Source organism: Leucopleurus acutus (genome assembly GCF_964270905.1).
Source record: "Leucopleurus acutus genome assembly, chromosome: 13".
Lineage (NCBI taxonomy): Eukaryota > Metazoa > Chordata > Mammalia > Artiodactyla > Delphinidae > Leucopleurus > Leucopleurus acutus.
In genome coordinates this window covers 63,422,184-63,445,647 of record NC_139155.1, presented here as the reverse complement: position 1 = coordinate 63,445,647, position 23,464 = coordinate 63,422,184, and the positions used below count along the sequence as shown (strand labels likewise).

At 54.1% G+C, this 23,464-nt stretch overlaps 2 protein-coding genes across 4 annotated transcripts in view; one reads left to right on the top strand and one right to left on the bottom strand.

Moving 5' to 3' along the window:
• Positions 1 to 4,977, bottom strand: part of TXNRD2 (thioredoxin reductase 2) — a 34,473-nt gene extending 29,496 nt beyond the window's left edge. For both annotated transcript variants that reach the window (XM_082853797.1, XM_082853798.1), the window contains exons 1-2: positions 4,827 to 4,977; positions 2,054 to 2,119 (exon numbers count right to left, since the gene is read on the bottom strand). In XM_082853797.1, coding sequence (XP_082709923.1) covers positions 2,054 to 2,119; positions 4,827 to 4,905 — 145 coding nt within the window. In that variant the 5' untranslated portion in view covers positions 4,906 to 4,977. The remainder of the gene's footprint in view (positions 1 to 2,053; positions 2,120 to 4,826) is intronic.
• COMT (catechol-O-methyltransferase) lies at positions 4,913 to 23,290 on the top strand. 2 transcript variants are annotated; one of them, XM_082853799.1, is made up of 5 exons: positions 4,913 to 4,991; positions 17,641 to 17,970; positions 18,689 to 18,882; positions 19,118 to 19,249; positions 22,610 to 23,290. In XM_082853799.1, the coding sequence occupies exons 2-5, from the start codon at positions 17,682 to 17,684 to the stop codon at positions 22,808 to 22,810; spliced, it is 816 nt and encodes a 271-aa protein (XP_082709925.1). In that variant the 5' UTR covers positions 4,913 to 4,991; positions 17,641 to 17,681; the 3' UTR covers positions 22,811 to 23,290. The 2 variants fall into 2 exon arrangements, with proteins under 2 accessions (XP_082709925.1, XP_082709926.1); XM_082853800.1 differs by having other exon boundaries at positions 4,922 to 4,991; positions 17,682 to 17,970.
• Positions 23,291 to 23,464: the final 174 nt, after the last annotated feature.

Sequence of the window (23,464 nt, the reverse complement as noted above, 5' to 3'; positions counted from 1 at the left end):
ATGACCTCACCACGTCTGCACGTTAATCCACAATGTACCAAAGGCCTAAATGTAAGAACTGAAGCTGTGAGGCTCTCAAAAGAAAACAGGCCTAAGTCTTTGTGACCTTGGATCGGCTGTTTCTTGGATGTGACACCAAAAGCACAAGAAACAACAGATCAACTGACTTCATCAAAATTAAACACTTTTGTGCTGCAAAGGACACCATCAAGAAAGTGACAAGATAACCCCTAGGATGGGAGAAAGTAAATGAGAATTATGCATCTGATACGGATCTAATATCCAGAATATACGTGTGTGTGTATTCTCATAACTCAATGATGAAAAGACAACCGAACTTAAAAGTGGGCAAAGGTTCTAAATAGACATTTCTCCATAAATACAGAAATGGCCAATAAACACATGAAAAGATGCTCCATTAACCATGAGGGAAATATAAGTCAACCACAATGAGATACCACTTACTTCCCACCTACTTAGGATGGGCTACGATAGAAAAGACAGTAACGGGTGCTGGCGAGGATGTGGAGAAATTCAAACCCCACACTTCCTAGTGGGAATATAAAATGGTGCAGACACTTTGGAAAATAGTCTGGCAGCTCCTCAAAAGGTTAAACCTTGAGCTACCCTATCACCCAGCAATTCCACTCCTAGGAATCTGCTCAAGGGAAATAAAAGCACACGTCCATACAAAATCTGCAGAAATGTTCAGAGCAGCATTACTCATAACTGCCCCAAGCAGAAATAACCCAAACATCCACCAGCGGACAAGTGGATAAACACAATGTGGTTCATCCACACTATTCAGTCCTAAAAAAGGAACGAAGTACTAACACACGCTGTATCACAGATGAACACTAAAAACATCATGCTGAGGGAGAGCAAAACCACACGTTTCTATGAAACATCCAGAACACAGGCCAGTCCATAGAGGCGGAAAGGAAACTAGTGGTAGCCTGGTGCTGAGGAGGGGAGGGAGACAGGTGACTACCAGTGGGTACAGAGTACCTGGGGGTGATGAGATGTTCTGAAATTGGTGGTGGTGATGGTTGCACAACTGTGAATATAAAATCCACTGAAATAGGCAGTTTAAATGAATGATCTGTATGGTGTGTGACTTGTACCTCAGTAAAGCTGGGGGGTTTTTTTGTTTGTTTGTTTGTTTTGCGGTATGCGGCCTCTCACTGTTGTGGCCTCTCCCATTGCAGAGCACAGGCTCCGGACGTGCAGGCTCAGTGGCCATGGCTCACGGGCCCAGCCACTCCGCGGTATGTGGGATCTTCCCGGACCGGGGCACGAACCCGTGTCCCCTGCATTGGCAGGCGGACTCTCAGCCACTGCGCCACCAAGGAAGCCCAGTAAAGCTGTTTTAAAAATATGAACACTAGGGATAAATCTGACATAAGATATGAAAGACCTGTATATTGAAATGACAAAATATTGATGAAAGAAATGAAAAAATACCTAAATGAGAGATACACCACATGACCCAGCTGGTCCACTTTTAGGAGATTATCCAAGAGATTTAAAACACACATCCACACAAAGACACAAAGACACACACACACACACACACACACACACACACACACACACACACACGAATGTTCATAGCAGCACTGTTCACAACAGCCAAAAACTGGAACAACCCAATCCACAGGCTAATGAACCAACCAAACGTGGTCTAGACATACAGTGGAATACTTATCAGTAATGAAAAGGCGTGAACTCTAGATACACACAGCAACACAGATGAATCTCCAAATAATTGTGCTTGGTGGGAGAAGCCCGGAAACTAAGAATACACACAGCATGATTTCACTTAGACAGAATTTTAGAAAATGCAAACTAATCTACAATGAGAGAAGGCAGATCAGTGGTTGTCCGGGGTTGCAGCGGGGAGGAGTGGGCCAACTGCAGAGACAATGCATGCAGCTCGTAGCTGCTCAGGAGGATCCCCACCCAGCCCGGAGAGCACCACTGCCCTCGCCAGGGGACCCGGAAGCCTGGAGGCCCTGCCATGCTGGCGGGATGCAGGACACAGGACACGTACCTTCCTTGGCACAGGCTAGGCCGCCGGATCCCCCGCCAATCACCAGGAGGTCATAGCATTGCCGCCCTGCAGGGGTGAGGGGGAGACGTTGAGAAGGAAGGACCAGGAGCAGCCTGGGGTGCGATCCCAGGAGTCCACAGTTTCCAGTGTGGTACAGGGTCCACTTTAGGGGATCAGAGTCCCGTCCTGTGATGGTATGGGGTGACCACACATCCCCCAGCAGGCAGGAGACAATGACGGGGTGCATGTTGTCTGCCCAGATCCCGAGACTAAGCAGGTGAGGCTGGCAGGGGTGTAGTCCCCACCTCCCCACATCAGGAAGGTAATTGAACTGGCAGGACTGCCCTGAACTCAACTTCACCCAACGTTCTAGTAGACACGGAATTAAAACGTTTGTCTTGACTCCACCTGTCTTTCCGTTGTAAAGGTCACCCTCTGTCACCAGTGAGGGAGAACAAGGGCGGCCCCTGCATTGGGCAACACGGCCTGGCCTCTCTCAGTGCCCGGCAGGGCCCTGGCAGGACAGCGGCTCTGAAACGCCTCTGGGTTCCTTGGAGGCCATTTGCACCCTCCACCCCTGCCCCCGGCACACAGGCCGCTGGAGTCCTTCCTCCCTGCAGAAGCCGCTATCCGTCTCCTGTAAATGCTGGCACAGAAGGCAGGCCAGAGACGACTGAAGCAGGGGGACGGCAAGGGCAGGTGTGTCCTTAGGTGTGGCCAACCTGTGAGAGCCCCGAGCTGGGGACCCTCAGCACCAGGCTCCGGCCTGCTCCCCGTGGAGGGAGGAAGAAATAACAGAAGATCATCAGGACGTGGGGAGGGAGGCGGGGAGGTCAAGGCAGCTAGGGGCTGCATCCGGGTGCTCTCTCATATCCGCTGCTCAGGGAGGCTCTGACCAGGAGAATATCCCTACCTTCCATGGCAGATGCCCATCCCTCCTGCCGCCACTACAGGGTCTAGGCTGTGTCACCCCACAGCCCCACTCTATCAGGCAGAGGGCAGCACGAGCAGCTGGCCGCGTGGATTGTGGGCTTATCTTTGGCGGTGGGCTCTCCCCACGTGCACACCCAGCAGCCCTCTCTGTCTGATAAGCACTTGGCAGAGGCCTCCGTGGGGCCTCTGTAGGCTCCACTGCAGGATATCTGCCTTTAAACACCTGGGGGGTCTGGGTAGCCTGTGGAGGAGGAAGGACTCTGAAGGACCCCAAGACGGGCAGGGCGGGTGCTGCCCTTAGGGTGTCAGCTGGGGACGCACCCGTGCACTCTATGGGGTACCCTGGGGCACCTCACAGCCTGGCTCCCTTCCCCGCATGCAGGGGCTCAGCCGGGAAGGTGTGTCTGCCCCTGTGTCCTGAGCCCACCCTCTTCTGATTTTCTGCTCCTTCCTGAACTCAGTGGCTGGTACAGGGCCTGAAAAGAGCGGAGCCCCGCCAGGACGGCGAGGCCTCGGGCACAGCATTCTGGGGAGGTGGAGGCCCCCGTGAACCCACAGGCCGCTGGCCACCTCGGGAGCCACCTGGGGGAGCGTCCGCATAGCTGTCCCCCCTGCTCGCTCTCTGCTGGCAGCAGGGGTTCGGGGGCAGGTGACACCAGCATCATGGTCACTCTGGCTCCTGTTCAGGGGCCACTTCTGCCACCCCCCTGCCTGGATGGGGCAGGCATGTTCCTATCAGGAGCTCCGGGGCTGAAGTGGAGGCTGAGGCTCAAAATCAGACCCTGCTGACTAGGTGTTGGCACCGTCCCCAGGCCCTACTGGCTCCTCCTCACCCTGGCCCTGGGGGTCCCCCTTCTGCCCTTGAGCGTGGGGGCAGAACTCTGGGTGCATGGCCTCCTGCCAGCCTGCATGGTCTGGGCTGTCACAGCAGCTGCAGCATGAGGGCTGAGGGCTTTAATCGTGAAGGTCCTGCCTGACACGTGCAGCAAGGGGGGGCCCAGGGGCCAGCAAAGCCACCAAGAGCAGCCCTCCGTCCCCACCTCAGGAGCTGGTGACCGCCTCCCCAGACTCCGCAGGGCTACCTAGCCCTGCTCCCCAAGGCCAGGGTGGCACACAGCTGGCCAGGGCTGCCAATATTCCTCCCACAGCACCCTATCCGTGAAGGAGCCCTCCCCCTGTCCCTGCTCCAGCACCTCAGCACTCATTCCCTGTGGGGCAGTCCAGGGGTAGGGTCTGGGGGATGGTCCCTGCAGGGATGTGGTGGGGAGCATGTTGTCATGCGTGGGACCGGCCACACTATGGTGGCAGATATGGTGGCACTGTGGCCAGCTCTGGGGGAGCCCCCCAACCGGGAACCACCACCCCACCCCACCCCACACACGCCCTGTGTGCCCAGCCGGTGCTCAGGACCCTAGCAGGCCCAGCACTTGCGGTCATCGGATTGCTGTCTGGTTTGGTCCATGACCCTTGGTGGCTCCAGGAGGACCAGCAGTGTGCTCCGCTCCCCCATGGCACCCAGAGCGCAGACCGCCGGACTCAGCGTCCCCTCCTTGATTCCCTGCACGTGCATCTATTGAGCACCTGCTGTGTGCGCCCACGGGGCCTTGGGGAGGAGGTGGGAGGTCTGGCTAGTGGGGTGCGCAGGGCGCGAAACCTGGTGACCTCGGGAGATGAGCCACCGTCGGGACCACAGGTAATGCTGGGCCGGGGGATCGGGTGGCGGCCACTCTCCCCGCGCTGTTCCCAGCGGGTAAGGGCGCCGGCGCGGACCCCTCCGGCCCCCGTCTCGCCTCCTCGCGCGGACCCCAATCCCGCGCCCGCCAGCCCGCGCCCCGCAGACCTGCCGCGCCCCGCGCTCCGCCCGGCACCGCCCGCACACGCCACCGGAAGCGCCCGACAGGTCCCAGCAGCGCCGCCATAGCCGCCGCCGCCGCCGCCTGGGGCCTCGGCCGTGTCGGGCTGCCCGCCGCGCTGCCTGCGCCGACGACCGACGGAGACGCGAGAGGTTGGTGTGCGCGGCCAGGGGCCCACCCGGCGGCGGGGTCCGGACGGGGAGAGGGGCTCCGACCCGGGGCGAGGAGCCTCGAATGGGGGGCGGATCCGGGTGGAGGTATCCCCCTGGGGGTGGGGGCTCCGACCTGGGCGGGGAATGTCCCTGGACATGGGGTGGGTCTCCGGAGGTGAGGTGGGGGTCTCCGGACCCTAAATGGGGGGGCGGGTCCCCGGATCTGGGGCGGGGTCTCCGGATATGGAGGGGGACTTCAACCTGGGGTGGGGTCCCGGGACCTAGGGTGGCGAGGTCCCCGGATCTGGAGTGGGTCTCCGGACATGAGGTGGAGTCTCTAGACCTTAAGTGGGGTGTTGGGGGGGGTCCCAGGACCTGGGGTGAGGGGCTCTCTGGACAAGCGGTGGGGTCTCCTGACATGGGTGGGGGCGGTGGCACCAGGCTGGTGGAGGAAGGGGGAGTCGTGCTGCAGAGAGAAAGTCCACTTGGGCACAGAGGCCACCACAGGGCTTGGAGACCCCGACCCCAGGCGTGGTGGTTTCTGGGAGGGCTTGGCCATGGGAGTGGGTTGCAGAGTCAGGGTCTGACTGTCCTTGGGTCCTCGGAGAGGGAGAACTGTGGGGGCCTGGGCGAGGGGCTCAGCCAACTGGCAGCTCTGGCAGGCCCCGGGGTGCCCTGGGGCCTTACCTTTTGTGGGAATGGTGGCCCTACCAGGAAGGGGAAGCCTGGGCCCGGACCTGCCCCAGACCAACCTTTGAGTTTTGAACAGTGGGATTCCTGCACGCTGCTGCCTCCACTACTGGAGGGGTCCGAGGGGCTTGCCAGGAGAGTGGGTCAGATAAACACAGAGGACATTGGTAATGGCACAGTTGGGGAAAGACCCCAGCACCCTCCAAACTTGCTCAGAGGCAACTGGGCCTTTTAAGTGTGGGTGGGGGGGCATCGGGGCTCGAGACTCAGGGGGTGGAAAATACAAAAAGTGCTAAGAGGAGTGGGTCCATGTGATTCCCACCTGAGCTTGCCAACTGGATTTGGACTCCTGCCCTCCTGCAGAAGCTGGGCGGTGTTGCTAGAAGCAATGAGCTTGTCAGGTGGGCACCGTGGGGGGCCAGGGCATTGTAGGGAAGTGTCCTCTAGCTGTGAAACGCAGTCAGTGTTTGTACCAGTCTTTACAAGAGGACTCTTGGAGAAGAGGGCTCAGAGGGGCCTGGCTGGGTTCTGTCAGGGAGCGTCTCCTTAGTGAATGGTCGGAGCCAACAATAAACCTGGGTTTTGAGTCCTGAGGCCGGCCAGTTGAGAAGATTTTAGACATTGAGCTCTCAAGTCTCTAGGTGGTGGAGTGAGGCTGCGGTGGCAGTCCACTAGATTTCCTGGTTTGCCTGTGAATGTTTGTGGTGACGTGGAGACCTCAGAGTCGCAGGCAAGGCTACTTCCATCCGCAGCAGAGCCCGGGAGACGTGGGCATCCCAGTGGGCTCACACAGTGGCCCACATGTGATGGGCAGTGGTGACCGGTTCTCTGAAGTTCTTGCCACCTTATCTCCCTTCAGCTTCCAGGGCTTTTTCAGACCCTGGAGGAAAAGAGCAGCTACACGACACCTGAGTACCAGGATGGGTCTGGGCAGTCACACCAGGAGAGAGGGAGGAAAATGGGAAAAATTTATATTTGGAGAGGTGTATCAGATATTGAAGGAAATGGAAAGGCCTGGGGATCTGTTGAATGCTGACAAATGTGTAAGTTGGCAGTGCAGTCCAGCGAACAGGTGGATAATAAAACCTCAAAGGCAACAGACAGGACTGGACTCTGATGACCCACAAGGTGTATTATTTTCTCCACTGAGACAAAATTTCTGTCTGTAGTCACTTCCATTTTTGATCAAAGATAAAGTAAGATTATTCTTGTTTACAAAATAGCTCCGGTCTCACTAGATTTGGGCTGATTCTTTATGTAAGTGCAGCAAGAATAATGGTTGACACACAGCCCTTTTAAAGTTTGCCTCGTGGAATTTTTTGCAGGGAATCTCAGATTGGACATTTAAAAGCTTCCAAGACTAGGAAGTCAAGAAAGTGCCAGTAGAATTCACCTGTAGACTCGAGTGAACTCCTCTCTGCTCAAGGTTCCCCCAATATCCCAGGGTTCCTAGGCCTGTAGGAGGCGACCTTCCTTGCTCCCTGGGAGACTGGGGACCCTGGATGCCCAGCACCAGGCTGGGTTTTCCCAGAGGGCTTTTTAAGCCTTGGTTCCATAAAGTGACTGCAGTTCCTTAGAACCGTCTGGTCATAGCTGAATCCATGTGTCATTTTCAAACATGACATTCCTTGGTAATACAACCAATGTTTTCAGTTATGTCCTATCACAAAGAAGACAGTCTTATTAAACCTATGCAAATAACTATATTGCCATGAAAATAAGGATACCCAATAATAGTTTCTGATTTTTGGAAGGATCAGGTGCAGAGAAAAACAAATGCTTCAATTTTGTTTACAGAAGTATAACTTACTAGATTGTTATGAGTCATAGACAGCTTAAGAGAAAAGGGAAAGTTTTTTTTTTTTTCTCTAATATCCAGAAAATGGGACATTAAAAAGCCAACAAGGGACTTCCCTGGTGGTGCAGTGAATAAGACTCAGCACTCCCAATGCAGGGGGCCCGCGTTCAGTCCCTGGTCAGGGAACTAGATCCCACATGCATGCTGCAACTAAGAGTTCTCATGCCACAACTAAGGAGCCAGTGAGCTGCAACTAAGGATCCCTCGAGCTGCAACTAAGGAGCTGGCCTGCCACAACTAGGACCTGGCACAACCAAATTAATAATAATTTAAAAAATAAATAACTCTTAAAAAAGAAAAGAGCCTACAGTATTCTAAACAGAAGCCATAAAAATTATAATCATGCTTTGTCAGTTTACTTAGTCTCATGTAGTTTTTTTTTTTAACATCTTTAATGGAGTATAACTGCTTCACAATGGTGTGTTAGTTTCTGCTTTATAACAAAGTGAATCAGTCATACATATACGTACATCCCCGTACCTCCTCCCTCTTGCATTTCCCTCCCACCCTCTCTATCCCACCCCTCTAGGTGGTCACAGAGCACCGAGCTGATCTCCCTGTGCTATGTGGCTGCTTCCCACTAGCTATCTATTTTACATTTGGTAGGGTATATATGTCCATGCTACCCTCTCACTTCGTCCCAGCTTACCCTTCCCACTCCCCGTGTCCTCAAGTCCATTCTCTACGTCTGTGTCTTTATTCCTGTCCTGCCCCTAGGTTCTTCAGAACCATTTTTTTATTTTTTTAGATTCCATATATATGTGTTAGCATACAGTATTTGTTTTTCTCTTTCTGACTTCACTCTGTATGACAGACTCTAGGTCCATCCACCTCACTACAAATAACTCAATTTCGTTTCTTTTTATGGCTGAGTAATATTCCATTGTATATATGTGCCACATCTTCTTTATCCATTCATCTGTCCATGGCACTTAGGTTGCTTCCATGTCCTGGCTATTGTAAATAGAGCTGCAATGAACATTGTGTCATGTAGTTAGTTTTCGTTCTGCTTGATCTTGGGAGAGCAGTTCCTGGGCCCATGGGTTTCTCCACTAGAGTTCTGGGTTCTGGGTTCTGATCCTTAGTCCAGAGGGATGGCGCTGCCCGAGGTCCCTGCCCAGTCCTTCCGCAGGTCTCTGAGGCAGGCCCTTTTTGTTGAGGATGAAGCCCCCTGGCCTGTAGCTGATTACAAATGCTTTGGAGAAACATCAGAGTGAAACAAAGTTACCTGCAGCTGACAAAAGACTTAAAATGGCTGTGGTTAAAGAACTGATGAGAGGGGCTTCCCCTGGTGGTGCAGTAAGAATCCGGCTGCCAGTGCAGGGGACATGGGTTCGAGCCCTGGTCCAGGAAGATCTCACATGCCATGGAGCAGCTAAGCCCGTGTGCCACAACTACTGAGCCTGCGTTCTAGGGCTTGCGTGCCACAACTACTGAGCCCGCATGCCACAACTACTGAAGCCCGCATGCCTTGAGCCTGTGCTTCGCAACAAGAGAAGCCACTGCAATGAGAAGCCCGTGCACTGCAGCAAAGAGTAGCCCCCGCTCACCGCAACCAGAGAAAACTCATGCACAGCAACAAAGACCCAACACACCCAAAACTAAAAACTAAAAAAAAAAACAACTGATGAGAGATCATCATAAAAACACAATTGACAAGGAAATTTGGGTGTTTCTGTAACATACACACCATTTTAAATATTAACTATAATTATGAGTGATAACATTATACCAGAACATATGGAAAACAAGGAAAATTTCTAAAATATTTATATTAATAGCGTTTACCTGTACAAATATAACATATGGAAAGTTAAGATTCACTTCTATTTGACAGTGCTTCCCATGCAGTTTACCATAACAGACAGACCTAATTATTTTTAACATCCCTTCTTTTACAAGGTAAAAGTACAAACCACTGAGATTTTCCAAGGACCCTCTGGGAAATCCCAAAGCCATTTTGAGATCCAGACTTCATTTAGGATTGATTTGGGGAAGACAGAGTTGTCCCAAATGTCAGAAGGTTTGAACACTTGATTAAATAGGATCCCAGCTCATGGCAGAACAAGACTCAGTTATCTCCTTAACCAAGTGACAATACGGGAGCTCACAAGTAGGAACAGGAGGAAACAGGACTGCAGACCTGGGTTTTTGACCAGGGGGGACACTCAGTTCTCCCGAGTGGCAACTAGGGGTACAGGGAATTATTTTAAGACACAGATTTTTTTCCTAGGAAGATTATTCAAAAGGTAGAGAGAAACCTTTTACAATCTCTTATTAAAAGCAGACCAATAATCCAAGAAATCTCATTTTAACAGAGAGGAAACCAAGCTCTAGTTTTGTATCAGTATGCTATTGATGGTAAAGCTCATTTAAGAAAACTTCGTATACAAATCCATTTAACCTTAGCCAGCTGTAACCTCACAACACAAAATTCCTTTTCCACAAAGCTTCCACCACTTTCTATGTCCATTCAGGTTTGTTTCCCTCTTTTTTATTTTACTTGAGGACAAAATGACTCTCCTTCCCTAACAAAAACACATCCTACATTCTCTGCATACTTTTCACATAAGAACATATCCTATTTTCCAACTTTGTGTACCAAGTTGTTTCCCTTTGCTTTGTATCTAGTAGTAGTTTTATTCTCACACATTGATTATAATTTTTAACCATTAGCAACCTTTATTTTACAGAGAAAACTAGGAAGTAGGCAATTGCAAATTGTCTGTCATATCCCAGTATTCTATAGCAGATTAGCAAATTTTATGAATATAACATCTCGTAATCTGGACGTAGATGCTTTTGACAGTACAAATTGTTTAACTGTGGCAAGAATATGTTTATTAACACACCCAAATGTCTTTAGCTTCTCTGTATCATATAAACATGAGAAGCCAAAAGTATATAAACTTATGCCTAATAATGAATGTTTCAGCACTTTATCTTTTTTAATTAATTAATTGATTGATTAATTATTTTTGGCTGTGTTGGGTCTTTGTTGCTGTGTGCAGACTTTCTCTAGTTGTGGCGAGTGGGGGCGACTCTTCTCTGTGGTGCGTGGGCTTCTCGTTGCGGTGGCTTCCCTTGTTGCTGAGCACAGGCTCTAGGCGCGCAGGCTTCAGTAGTTGCCGTGCACGGGCTTAGTTGCTGCGCGGCATGTGAGATCTTCCTGGACCAGGGTTTGAACCCATGTCCCCTGCATTGGCAGGCGGATTCTTAACCACTGCGCCACCAGGGAAATCCTCAACACTTTATCTTATTTAGAAATTATTTAGATATTCAATGAATATCTGTTATTTAACTTAACTTGGCATAACTCTAAGGTTGCAAGTTACCAAAAAGATTTTGGAAACTGTTTTTAGGCAGACACATTATAAAACACAATTATTATTGAAATAAAGTTTGTCAGAATAGTGACTAGATTTGATTAAAATCAAACTTATGTGTAAAATCTTAAATGTCCAGTGGATAAAATATTAGCTATTTGACCAGTAAACCAAGTAGAATAAAAATGTATATTTGCACTATGTTTAATGTTGACAACTCTAAAGATACACCTGTTTTATGAAATGAACAATATTAAACTAGTTTTATTTAGCAAAGATTTAACAAATTACGGGAACTTTATTTAGCAAAGATTTACCAAATTACGGGTAAAACAGTTGAGTTGGTTCTTATATTTCGGGAGTTTTAGGAAGATTTAATTTATGTAAGTGCTTGTTCCTCTCGAAGCCAATTAGGATAGAACTCCTTTAAGGAATTTTATAACATGATTTGGTAATACCATCTGGAGGTAGGGAAATATCATATATATATATAAAAACATACAATCTTACATAAACATACAGACAGATGCAAACAGAGATGGTTTTCTTTAAAAAAAATTTTAGCTATGCGTCAGGCATAAATACAATTATATAAAACTCACTAGTTTATATAAGAGTTGGACCTTGTCTTTGCTTCGTTTTATATTTTTATCCGAATCATGTTGTGGCAGGTGGGGCAGGCTAATTACCTGTTCCATATGAGGCCTTAAAGCTTCCCACCAGCATCTGTGGGGACACCTTTAAGACTTTTTCTTCACTGATATATACGTAGGGAGGCGTAGACTAAATGTTTCCAATTCACTTTTTTTTCCTTTTCAGCCTCAGGTGATTGCTTTCCGGGGTCCCTGAGTCCCTTGAGAGCCCCCAGTGGGGCAGGGCCCAAGGTTTCAGGGACTGGGGGATTTTAGGGGCTGGGGGAGGGAAAATGCTGGGAAGGGACAGAGAGCAGAGGAGGCAGGGGCTGGGGGAGGAGGGAGTGCAAAGGGGAGCCACTCAGACCACCTTATCCTTAGCAAGGATGCTGTGTTGACCAGGAGGAAGTGGGCAGAGGCAGCCCGAGTGCTGCTCCGTCAGCGGGGCTGCAGGGAGTCCCCAGGGAGGAGCAGAGTGGCCCCCAAGGGCCAGGAGGGACTCCAGCCCAGGAGGTGCCCTGGCCTTCCCCTGCCCCCTGCTTCAGGGGCAGCACCTGTCCTCACTGTGGTCTGCGGACATGTCTGGAGCCAGAATCACAAGGAAGGGAGATGAGCCTGTGGTCCCTGGGCCTCCGCGTCCCACGGGGTGTACACGGGCAGTGCCTGAGCGCACAGCTTTGCGTGTCCCCGACAGACCCCCAGCTTGGGCAGCCAGCCCCTGGACCCCCTTCACAAGGACCCTGGCCAACCCACCCTTTTGTCCCCAACTGTTGCCTGTGCTCTGAGGCCTGCCTTCTGGGGACGCTGCGCCTCTCAAGCCCTTTCTCCGGGAGGCTGGCCGGGCCTGTGTGGCTCCTGGAGGCCCCACACAAGTGCCATATGCCCCCCCCCCCGGCTTCCCCACGAGTGTGGCTGAGGCCCAGGCGTCTGCTGCTCTCCAGACAGGGGGAGGGCCACCCGGGTGCCACAGCACATTCAGCTCTTTGCAGAGGGGCCAGAGGCATTCCCAGTGTCTTGATGGACCTTTCAGACAAGCCTTGGAACCCCGGGACTGAAGATCCCATGGCTCTGGTTGTCCGTGCCCAGAATGCCGGTCCCCACCTGGGTCTGAGGGGGGCCAGGGCCCTGGCCAGTGTCTGCATTGGGCCCTTAGGGGGATTATCTCCAGGAGGATAAGTGGTGATAGGAGATGAGGGAGGGCGAGGTTTGGGGGTTGCAGGGAGAACACTTAATAACGGGCTTGGGACTTCCCTGGTGGCGCAGTGGTTAAGAAGCTGCCTGCCAGTGCAGGGGACATGGGTTCGAGCCCTGGTCCAGGAAGATCCCACATGCCGCGGAGCAACTAAGCCTGTGCGCCATAACTACTGAGCCTGCGCTCTAGAGCCCGCGAGCCACAACTACTGAAGCCCGTGTGCCTAGAGCCCGGGCCCCGCAACAAGAGAAGCCACCCAATGAGAAGCCTGCACACCGCAACAAAGGGTAGCCTCTGCTTGCCGCAACTAGAGAAAGCCCGTGAGCAGCAATAAAGACCCAATGCAGCCATAAAAATAAGGGGCTTATAATAAGGAAGGTTTGCGGGGTGGGCTGTTGCTGTAGTGGTTTTGGGAGAGAGGGCCTGCCCCTCACCCAGGTCCACGTGCTGTCTCTGGGGAGATGGATGCAGGGTATGTACATACACTGGAGGTGTCGGAGGAAGCTCAGGACAAGAAGGCCTTCCCCTCCTCCCAGAAGCGGGTGAGTGTGCACTGTGGGTGGGCAGCAGGCTGCCGCCAGGCACCCAGTCTCAGGGGGCAGGTGGCCAGAGGACAGAGAGACTGGGAGCTGGGCTGGTTTTTCTGGATCCTGCTTCCTAGTGAGGAGTGGTGTGTCCCTTTTTCTTTTTGGAATAGGGAGGACCAGAAACAAGGTGGCTTGTTTTCTTGGTTTTCCACTGTTTTTACTGTAGTAAAACATACATAAGTTAAAATTTACCATTTTAACCATTTCTAAGCATACAGTTCGGTGGCATTAAGTGCATTCACATAGTTGTGTAACCATTGCCGCTATTTTCAGCACTTTCTCATCATCCCAGGCAGAAGCTCTGTCCCCATTCAGCAGTAATTACCCTCCTCCTCCCCAGCCCCTGGCAACTTCTGTTCTGCTTTCTGTCTCTGTGGATTTGCTTCTTGTAGGTATTTCATATGAGTGGAAACATTCAGTATTTATCCTCTTGTGTCTGGCTTATATCACTGAGCATAATGTCCTCTAGGTCCATCCGTGATGTAGCAGGGTGTCAGTACTTCCTTCCTTGTGGGATATGAATCAGGACTGCATTCATCTTAATAGCCAAGTGATGCCCCAGTGTGCAGATAGACCACACTTTGTCCGTTCGTCCGTTTCCATTCGTTCGTCCCTCGGCTGCTGTGACTCACACTGCTCAGAACGTGGGTGGACAAGTGCAGGTTCAAGTCCCTGCTCTTACTTCTCTTGGGTCCACTCCCAGAAGTGGAATTGCTGGGTCATATGTGACTCTATATTTAACATTTTTAGGAACCACCAGCTTTTTTCCACAGCAGCTGCTCCGCCTTACGTTCCCATCAGCCGTGCACGAGTTTCCGATTTCTCCACATCCCCGCCAACACTCATTATGTTCCCTTTTTTGGGGGAAGTCATCCTAATTGGTGTGAAGTTGTACCTTGTGGCTTTGATCTACATTTCCTTAGTGACTAGTGATGTTGGGCACCTTTTTGTGTGCTTATTGGTTGTTGGTGTATCTTTTTTAGAGAAATGTCTATTCATGTCCTTTGCCCATTTTCTAACTGGGCTGTTGTCTTTGAGTTGTAGGAATTCTTATATATATTCAGCATTTTAAACCCTCATCAGATATGTGGTTTGCAAATATTTTCTCCCATCCCCTGGGTTGTCCTTTGCTCTCTAGATAGTGTCCTTTGATGCACAAAGTTCTTAATTTTAATGAAAGTCTATCTGTTTTTCTTTTGTTGCCTGTGGTTTTGGTGTCATATCAAAGAATCCATTGCCAAATTCAAGGTCATGAAGATTTACTCCTACGTTTTCTTCTACAAGTTTTATGGTTTTATCTCTTAAAATTAGGTTTTGGATGCATTTTGAGTTAGTTTTGTATATGGTGTGAGGTAAGGGTCCAAGTTCATTCTTTCACAGGTGGAACTCTAGTTGTCCCAGAACCATGTCCTATGGAGTGGTCTTGGCACCTTGTAAAACAATCATTTGATCATAGACGTGAAGGTTTGTTTCCCGCCTCTCAGTTCTGTCTGTTTGTTCTATGTGTCTGTACCACAGTGTGTTAATTACTATAGCTTTGCAGTAAGTTTTGAAATTAGGAAGTGTGAGTTCTCCAACTTTGTTCTCTTCCAAGATTGTTTTGGCTATTGTAGGTCCCTTGAGATTCCATATGACTTTTAGGATGGATTTTTCTATTTCTGCAAAAATGCTATTGGACTTTTTTGGTGAGAGTGGCATTGTATCTGAGGGTCACGCTGGGCACTGTTTACATCCTGACAATGTCAAGTCTCCAGTCCATGGACATGGGATGTCTTTTCATTTATCTGTGTCTCCCTCAACTTCCCTCTCGCTATCATGATGCTAAATGTGTCACCTGTGGAGGCCTCATGAAGGTCCTGCCTCCTCAGCAAAACCGGATCTCCATGGCAGCCTCTCCCAGGACTGCCCCTGTCCTGAGGCGAGAGCCACCAGGAACAGGATACAGCATCCTGCACAGCTTTGCCCCTTCCCCTCACTGCGGTCGGGAACCATGTTTGGAAAGTGCACTTTGCAAGCCCCTTAAAACCTTCCATCATGCGTGTTTAGGACACACAGAAACAGAGGGCTTGAGGGTGCCCCTCGGTCATTGGCTCTTACCTTCTGGCCAACGGCCCCTTTGTCCTCCTCTCAGGGTAACTGGGGCTCTTTATCTCCCACCCTGGGCCCAGAGCCAAGCAGGGTGTTGGGATCCTAGGGTCCCAAGGCCACTGCTGGGTATACCGAGTGACCTCACCGTGGCTCTTTGGAAGGGCAGAGCAGAAGACACTTGGGTACGAAGACCTGAAACAAGAGGAGCCCTCCATGTTTTGTTTCCCCACAGAGGGTTCTCCACGGCCCTGAAGCGCTTCCTCCAAGTGTGGCTTCCTTCAGTGGCTTTATTCTTTTTATTTTTTTAAATAAATTTATTTATTTTTGGCCCCGTTGGGTCTTTGTTGCTGGGCATGGGCTTCTCATTGCGGTGGCTTCTCTTGTTGCGGAGCACGGGCTCTAGGCACGTGGGGTTCAGTAGCTGTGGCACATGGGCTCAGTAGTTGTGGCTTGCGGGCTCTAGAGCACAGGCTCAGTAGTTGTGGTGCACGGGCTTAGTTGCTCCGCGGCATGTGGGATCTTCCCCGCATGTCCCCTGCATTGGCAGGCAGATTCTTAGCCACTGAGCCACCAGAGAAGTCCCCGGAATATTCTTTCTTATTTTTGATATTTATGTGTAACATTTATTAGTTTTTTTCATCAACCCAGAGAATAAATCAAAATGATCCAACATCTCACCACCGCTAGTGAAGATAGTCATGATACATAAAGCAACACAGGTGTGGTTAGGGGCTCCTAAGCCCGCAGAAAGGAGCACAGTGAGCAGTTCTGGTCACTTCAGGCCACTCGGCCCCTCCTTGTTGAGTCCTGTCACCTGTCCCTGGAAGAAAGCGCTGTGCCTTAACCCACGGCGCCACCCCTGTGATTCCCCCACCTGCCTCCTGGGTGGTGGTGCGTCCTGCCCCATGGGGCATGTGCCTCCTTAGCCTGCAGGGCAGTGCCAGGACCAGGGAAACCAGGGAGGCTGTCCCTGGTGTCCGGACTGGGGGACGCTCCAGGCTATGTCTCACTGCCTCTCTGCTCTCACTTGAGGGCCAGGCCGGCCTCCGGGAGGAGCCCACGTGCCAGGACTCTGGTCACCTTCAGGTTATGGTTCCTGCTTAAATTACCTAAAGGCAGGAGAACCCCGCACAAATTCCATCTGCTTTGCTGCTGAGCTCAGAGGAGGGGCGTGGTGGGCAGAGCCGTCTGAGGAGGCAGGTCTGGTCAGTGGCCTGGGAGCAGAGCAGGGCGTGGGCCCCACCTGGGTCTTTGTGTGTGCAGACTCTGACCTGCTGACCACGTGCTCACTGTACCTGGTGTAAATAGGCCATGTGGCCTGAGACCACTCAGACATCTGGATGTCCATGCTCCCCTATTCATCCCTGCTCTGCCCACCAGGCCCCCTCCTCGTGGTCCAGGGCGTTGGGGTTTGAAGCCCTGAGCTGTCCTCGAGGGGTCTCCCCTCCAAGATCCTTGGCCTGCCCGCTTTCCCATGTGCCTTTCCCAATGGGAGCTTCTCGGGGAGCGGGGTCCTGTGTGGCCCCTTCCTGTGCATGACCCTTGCGTGACCGCAAGCCCCGATGGAAGCTTCCCACCTTCCTCTGTCTTTCATTCTTTTCCATTTTAAGGTCTCTGCTCTGTGCCAGCTCAGCCTTGCCGTGTCTCAGGGGCCCCGGGCCCCTCATCTGACTGGGACCCCAGCTACCTGCCCAAAGGGTCACTTGCCAGGGGGAGGCCTGTCTCGCTTCCACTGTGGTGTGGGTGGCAGGGTGGCCTTCCTCCTCAAAGGGGAAGAGGGGACAGACTGACCCTGTGTGGTCGTCCCCTACGGGAAGAGCCAATGGGCTGTGCCCTGTGTGCCTGACTTGGGGGCTTCCCGTGTCCTTCTCTGGAAACTCACAGGGCCACACAAGCTCCTGGACTGTCCCGAGTGTGAGTGCCCAAGGGGGCTGTGCGTGAGGCTGGCTTCCCCTGTGCTGTGTAAACAAGCCTCAGGCCAGCTGTGTCCCTTGTCAGGGCTGTCTGGGAAGCCACGGGGCTGGGGGAAGCCAGACACGCCCGCTCCCGACCCCTGGGACGCAGCCCCAGCAGGAAGTGGTTTGCAGGTGGGCGGGGCTGTGGCTGTGCTCACCTGGAGCTGGCCACCAGGCATGTGGCTGGCCTCTTGAACCTTGTACCCCCATCAGCACAGGGGGGTGGCGGGGGGGGGGTGGCAGTGGCAGCACCCCCAGACTGAGAGCGTGGGTCAGCCAGGAGGGCAGGTTACTAACACCGTGGTGACCACGTGCTCCCAGGAGTCCCGCCGGGTAGAGCCCCGCCCATTGCCCCATCACAGATGCTGGAGGCCCCACCCCTGCTGCTGGCAGCTGGCGCCCTTGGCCTGGTGTTGCTGGCGCTGCTGTGGCTGCTGCAGGCCTTGCGACTCTGGGGCCTGTTCATCATTGGCTGGAACGAGCTTGTCCTGCACCCCGTCCGCAACCTCCTCATGGGCAACAGCAAGGAGCAGCGCATTCTGCACCATGTGCTGCAGCACGCTGTGGCCGGGGACCCGCAGAGCGTGCTGGACGCCATCGACGCCTACTGCTCACAGAAGGAGTGGGCTATGAACGTGGGCGACAAGAAAGGTGGGCAGTGCGACCGGCACAGGTGAGGGTCAGGGGCTGTGCAGAGCCCCGACGCCCACGTCACTGTCCCCACGGGAGGGTGGGACATTTGATAAACCCCCCCTCCAGGAGGTGCTGTTCAGGGGGCCCCTTGCCATCGCCAGTCAGAGGCAACAGCAGAGTCTCCACGTGGGCCCTGCACTCGCAGGCCGTCAGGCAGAGCCAGGTGTCAGCACAGGGTGGGTAGTGGGTCCTTGGCTGTCCTGGCTGGGCCTGACGGTGTATGGAGACCCTTGGACTCTGCCAGGCACAGGCACCAGCCCCCCGGGCTGCCTCCTGACCTTTGGACTCCAGCCTGGGGCACAGGCAAGTGCCACACTACACCCCCTGGAGTCAGGCCCTGGGGACAGACATGACAGCCACTGTCCAGCCCCCTTGGACCTTCTGACAGTGTCCAGCTCAAGGGAGCCAGGGAGGCTCGGAGTGCAGCCTGGGGGCAGAGTGGGGGCTGGACAGTGGTTGTCACGTCTGTCACGTCTGGGGGCTTCCACAGAGGGCAGCTCTGGGTTAGGACAAGTTGGGGGCAGGGAGGAATGGTGGAAAAGAGAGGAAGCAGCGTGTACAAAAGCAGAGGCCTGAGGGGCCAGGCACTGGGAGGGGCTGCTGCTCAGTCAGGAAGGAGATGGGCCAGGACTGGGGTGGGTCACCCCCTGCCTGCTCACCCCACTCCCCTCCGTAGGCCAGATCGTGGACGCCGTGTTGAGGGAGCAGCGTCCCTCGGTGCTGCTGGAGCTGGGTGCCTACTGTGGCTACTCGGCCGTGCGAATGGCCCGCCTGCTGCTGCCCGGCGCCCGGCTGCTCACCATTGAGCTCAACCCTGACTACGCCGCCATCACCCAGCAGATGGTGGACTTCGCAGGCCTGCAGGACAGGGTGCGGCACCATTCCTAGGGTGACAGATGTGGACACAGTTTCCAGGGGCCAGGAGGGCAGGAAGGGCCTGGGCCACACCCCGGCGGCTCAAGGCCACATTTACCCAGCTGGCCCACAGCCCCAGTCCACAGAGCAGGAGACTCCCAAGGCCCCCAGAGGGAGGGGCAGAGCAGGAACCTGTCTCCCAGAAGCCACTTGGACTCTCAGGGGTCCGGGTGGGGGTCTGTTGTTTCAGGTGACCGTTGTCGTCGGGGCATCCGAGGACATCATCCCCCAACTGAAGAAGAAATATGACGTGGACACTGTGGACATGGTCTTCCTCGATCACTGGAAGGACCGGTACCTGCCAGACATGCTCCTCCTGGAGGTGAGTGTCTACTTAAAAAAAATTGGACAATGTGAGAGTAGCAAGTTAAGTTTTATTTGGGGCTACATGAGAGCTGCAGCCTGGGAGACAGGACCCCCGATAGCTCTGAGAAACTGTTCCAAAGAGGTAGGGGGGGAAGGTCAGTATATATGTGATTTTGGTGAAGGGGGAGTACATGCAATCGAGTGCATATTTTTTTGCCAAATGTTTCTGCTAGTCACGAGGAGCAGTCATCACCATGAAGGATTTTAGTGTTTTTCTGGATACAAGGAGATACAAGAATTGGGCTCATAAAATCTTCTCCTGAAAATATCTATCTGAAGACCTGTTCTGCCAGTTTTTCCCAGAGCACAGAGTGCCTTATTTTAGCTCTCTACCTGAACTCCTTTCAGGGGGTGTTGACAGTCAGCAGCTGCAGCAGTAAATGATTTAATCCTTGTAGAGGTAGATGGTAAGTGCCAATGGAAAATGCCAATTCATAGTTGACAGGAGCCTTGCACCCGCCTGGCCGGAATGGGCCCTGCCAAGGGCAGCCCTGGGGGCCCAGGGGGCTTGGGCCAGCCTGCCTGCATTTAGGACATGGAGGGGAGTGCGGGGCCCTGGGTGGGGTGGAGACTGGAGGAAGGGGGATCCCTGCAGGGCAGCCTGTGCCGGGGTGGCTGGGAGGGGTGAACACCTGGGGCTGCAAGGGCTTGGGCTGGGGAGGCAAGAGGGAGGCAGCCTAGTGGCCACGTGGCTCTCCTGACTGGGTGGCAGGTGCTGGCCAGGGAAAGACGCGTCTCCTGCCCACCTTCCTCCCCAGACTCCTTGTTGTACGCCCCCTGCGTCCCCGGCCCCCCCCCCCCGTGCCCACCCCCAGGCTGTCCAGCCTCAGTGCCAGCTGCTCCTCCGGCACCACATGGTAGCCAGGGGGCTGCCTCGCAGCCAGGTGAGTGGAGCTCAATATTGATGACCACCACCTTGTCCCTCCCGGGCGGTCAAGGGGACACAGCAGCTGGGGACGCTCTGCCCCACCACGGCCTCCAGCCCGGCAGCCACATGGGGCTGACCCTTGTCAGTCCCCTGCTCGCCCACCTCAGCTCCCCCACAGGCCGGGCATCACCCGGCACAGGGGGACTGTGGGCGTGGGGGGCACGGCTGCTTGAGCCATAGCTGGGGCCAGGCAGGACCTTGCACCAGTGGTGTTGGCGTGGGTGTGGTGGGCCTGGTGCCTGGACGTGGTGAGAAGGAACCAGCCCTGGCTGGGGGTGTGTGAGAGGGTGCAGGATGGTCTGGGACTGGGCAGGATGGGGGCAGTGGGCCAGGGCTGTGTGTGGAGGGCTTGACCACACAGGCAGGGCACGGAGGAGGGCTTCAGGCAGGTGAGGGCAGGCTAGACCTGTCTTCCGGAGAGATCCTGTTGGCTGTGTGGAGTGGGGAGGGGTGGCGGTGCAGGGGACCCAGACCAGGAGCTGCACGGGGACCTGTGCTGGCTGAGAACAGGTGGCAGTGGGGGGGCTGGCACAGAGGCCCTCGAGCCAGAGCGGGGGCGGCTGCAGGGAGCACATCTGGGCAACTGAGCAGCTGGGCCTGCGTCACCGGGAGGGGAGGTTTCAGCAGCTTTGGGGTGTGTGATAATTACGGGGCCTGCATTGATAGAAAAGCAGCAAATATTGCCCTTAGTAACTAGGAAACTAATAGTTTTCTCAGTGCCACTTGTTCAAAGCTGGTAATTATCTCAAAAGAAGAAAAGTTGTGAATTGGGAACGTGCACTCTGAAGCCCTGCAGCTGGGCTCTTCCTGGCTGCTCCCCCTGGGTTGGGGTGAGGGGCTGGCAGGGAAGGTGGCCGTTCAGACCAGGACCTGCTTCGAGGCAACCTCGGTCCCCCATTGCTCGGGCCTCTCCACAGGCTGCTTGGGTGTCCTCCCAGCAGGGCAGCTGGCTTCCCCCAGAGCCAGAGACAGACAGAAGCCACACAGTGGCCAGAGTCTCAGCCCAGCCCACACCCTGGGCGGAAGGAGGGAGGGTCAGGGAACAGTGGACCTGGCTCTGGTCCTCTGAGTGCCGTTCCCTCCCTGCTGCCAGCACACAGTCTTACTCGGATGTGGGCTTCTGGCCAGAACTCTCCAGGGCTCTGTCCCCAGGCGGGCGGCCCGGCTTTTGCATCCCTCCTCTGTAACCTGTGGGTTTAGCGCCTGACTTGTTGAGCCTACCTTGTCCACCTGCGTCCTTCAGAACGAGCTCCAGCTCGCCTTGGGCGTTTCCTGCCCAGACCTGAGATGCCCTCCTGGGGCTGGGCAGGGCGGGGGTGGGGGGGCGCCTGTTCCCAGGCTGCCCTTTCTCATCAAGATTGCTGGGAAGTTCCTTTTCTTTTTCTAAGAGAAATGCTCCATGATTCAATAGAGGTACTTTGTTCAAATTCTGGCTCATGGGTTGTCCCAGCCTCACTGATCTCACAGCTGTGTTTTCCATTCTGGCCTGAGGGACCTTGGCCTCCCCCTCAGCCCATGGGCCGGAAGGGAGGCAGCCACCACCAGGGAGACTCGAGGGCTGCACAGTGGACCTCGCATTCCTAAGTCACCAGGGGGTGCCCGTCTGTCCCTGTGGTCCGGCTGGCAACTGGCAACTTAAGACACACCTGGGGCCCTTGCTTGATTTTGCTTTCTGTGTTTGGGATTGCTTTTTTTTTTTCTCACTTTTATTTAATGATCATGTAAAGAAAACTCTGAGCTACCAACAGAACAACTGGGCTGTCCCTTCACCCCCTCCCCCAGACAAACATTTCCTCTCGAGGTATTTCCTCTTTTGATTTTTGATGTAATCTAAGCATCTCCTCCCCCAGCTTAGAGAGACTGCAGAGGGACCCGGGAGGTCCAGCCGCTCCTCCCTCTGCAGAGCCCAGGCCCGGAACACTGGCCAGCTGCCCAGGCCCCAGGCGCTGGTGGAAATGGGGTGCCTCAGAGTGGACCCAAGGGCCAGGCTTGTGGGTGGGTGGGGAGGTGTGCCCCATCTCTGCCCCCCAACAGTCACCCTGGTCAGGGCGGATTGAACCTCCAGTGACCGCTGACAGCAGCCCACACACTGGGCACCAGGCATCTGACCTGGAGGAGCCCCGTGTTCCTGGCACCCGGTGACCAAGGGACCCACTGGCCTCAGTCACCACTGTGGCTTTCCCAATCCTGGCCCCGTCACCTCCTCCACTCACACTTCCAGCTAGTGCTTAGTAAGCACCTGCTGTACTGAGGATGCAGGAGGAGCAAGGAGACCCCGGCCCAGCACAGCCATTTCCTGCTGTGGCTGCTGCCAGTGAGGAGCTGGTACAGGGCTGACCCAAGGTTAGGCCACCCTCACCTCCTCCAACCGTCCGTCTGTCCCTGCAGGAGTGTGGCCTGCTGCGGAAGGGGACAGTGTTGCTGGCCGACAACGTCATCTGTCCGGGGACACCAGAGTTCCTGGAGTACGTGCGTGGGAACAGCCGCTTCGAGTGCACGCACTTCAGCTCGTTCCTTGAGTACTCACAGGTGGTGGATGGCCTGGAGAAGGTCGTCTACAAGGGCCCGGGCAGCCCTCCACAGCCTTGACCGCCCACCCTGCCCCAGCTCCCTGGCCAAGCTGGATTCTGAAGGGTGTGGTGGCCCTACTCCTAGCTGCCCCGTGTCTGCAATGTGTGCATCTGTCCTCAGTGCAACACCCTCAAGGCCTGCGAGGCCCAGGCCTGCCCGCGCTGGCCCCTGCATGTGGGTCCACCCCAAGCGCTACCAGCTCACCTTGCAAAATCACTACAGTAAATCTGGAAAAGTATCTGACTGTAAAGGCCAGCTCAGGCAGGTGGTGTCCATGACAGTGTCACACCCCCACCCCCACCCCCCAGCATTCGTCAGTCTTCTGATTCAGGAAGTCAGAAGTCAGGGAACTGGGGCTGTGCACTCACACAGCCTGCCCTTGAGGTCTGCCGTCACCAGGTGGCAGCAATGCCTCAGTGATGGCACCATAACCAACAACTCACCCCACACTTCGGACTCCTGAGTTCTTTCACTTCCTTTTTAAGAATGAAATGCCACTTCTTTTTTTTTTCTTTTTTTTTTTTTTTTTTTTTCTTTCTTAGCGGTACGCGGGCCTCTCACTGCTGTGGCCTCTCCCGTTGCGGAGCACAGGCTCCGGACGCGCACGCTCAGCGGCCATGGCTCACGGGCCCAGCCGCTCCGCGGCATATGGGATCTTCCTGGACCGGGGCA

Bases quoted from the DNA above. Each gene is read 5' to 3' on its own strand.
- COMT (XM_082853799.1), top strand. From the start codon at position 17,682: ATGCTGGAGGCCCCACCCCTGCTGCTGGCAGCTGGCGCCCTTGGCCTG. The intron at 17,971-18,688 runs GTGGGCAGTGCG...TCCCCTCCGTAG, and splicing joins GAACGTGGGCGACAAGAAAG to GCCAGATCGTGGACGCCGTG. The intron at 19,250-22,609 runs GTGAGTGTCTAC...CTGTCCCTGCAG, and splicing joins CAGACATGCTCCTCCTGGAG to GAGTGTGGCCTGCTGCGGAA.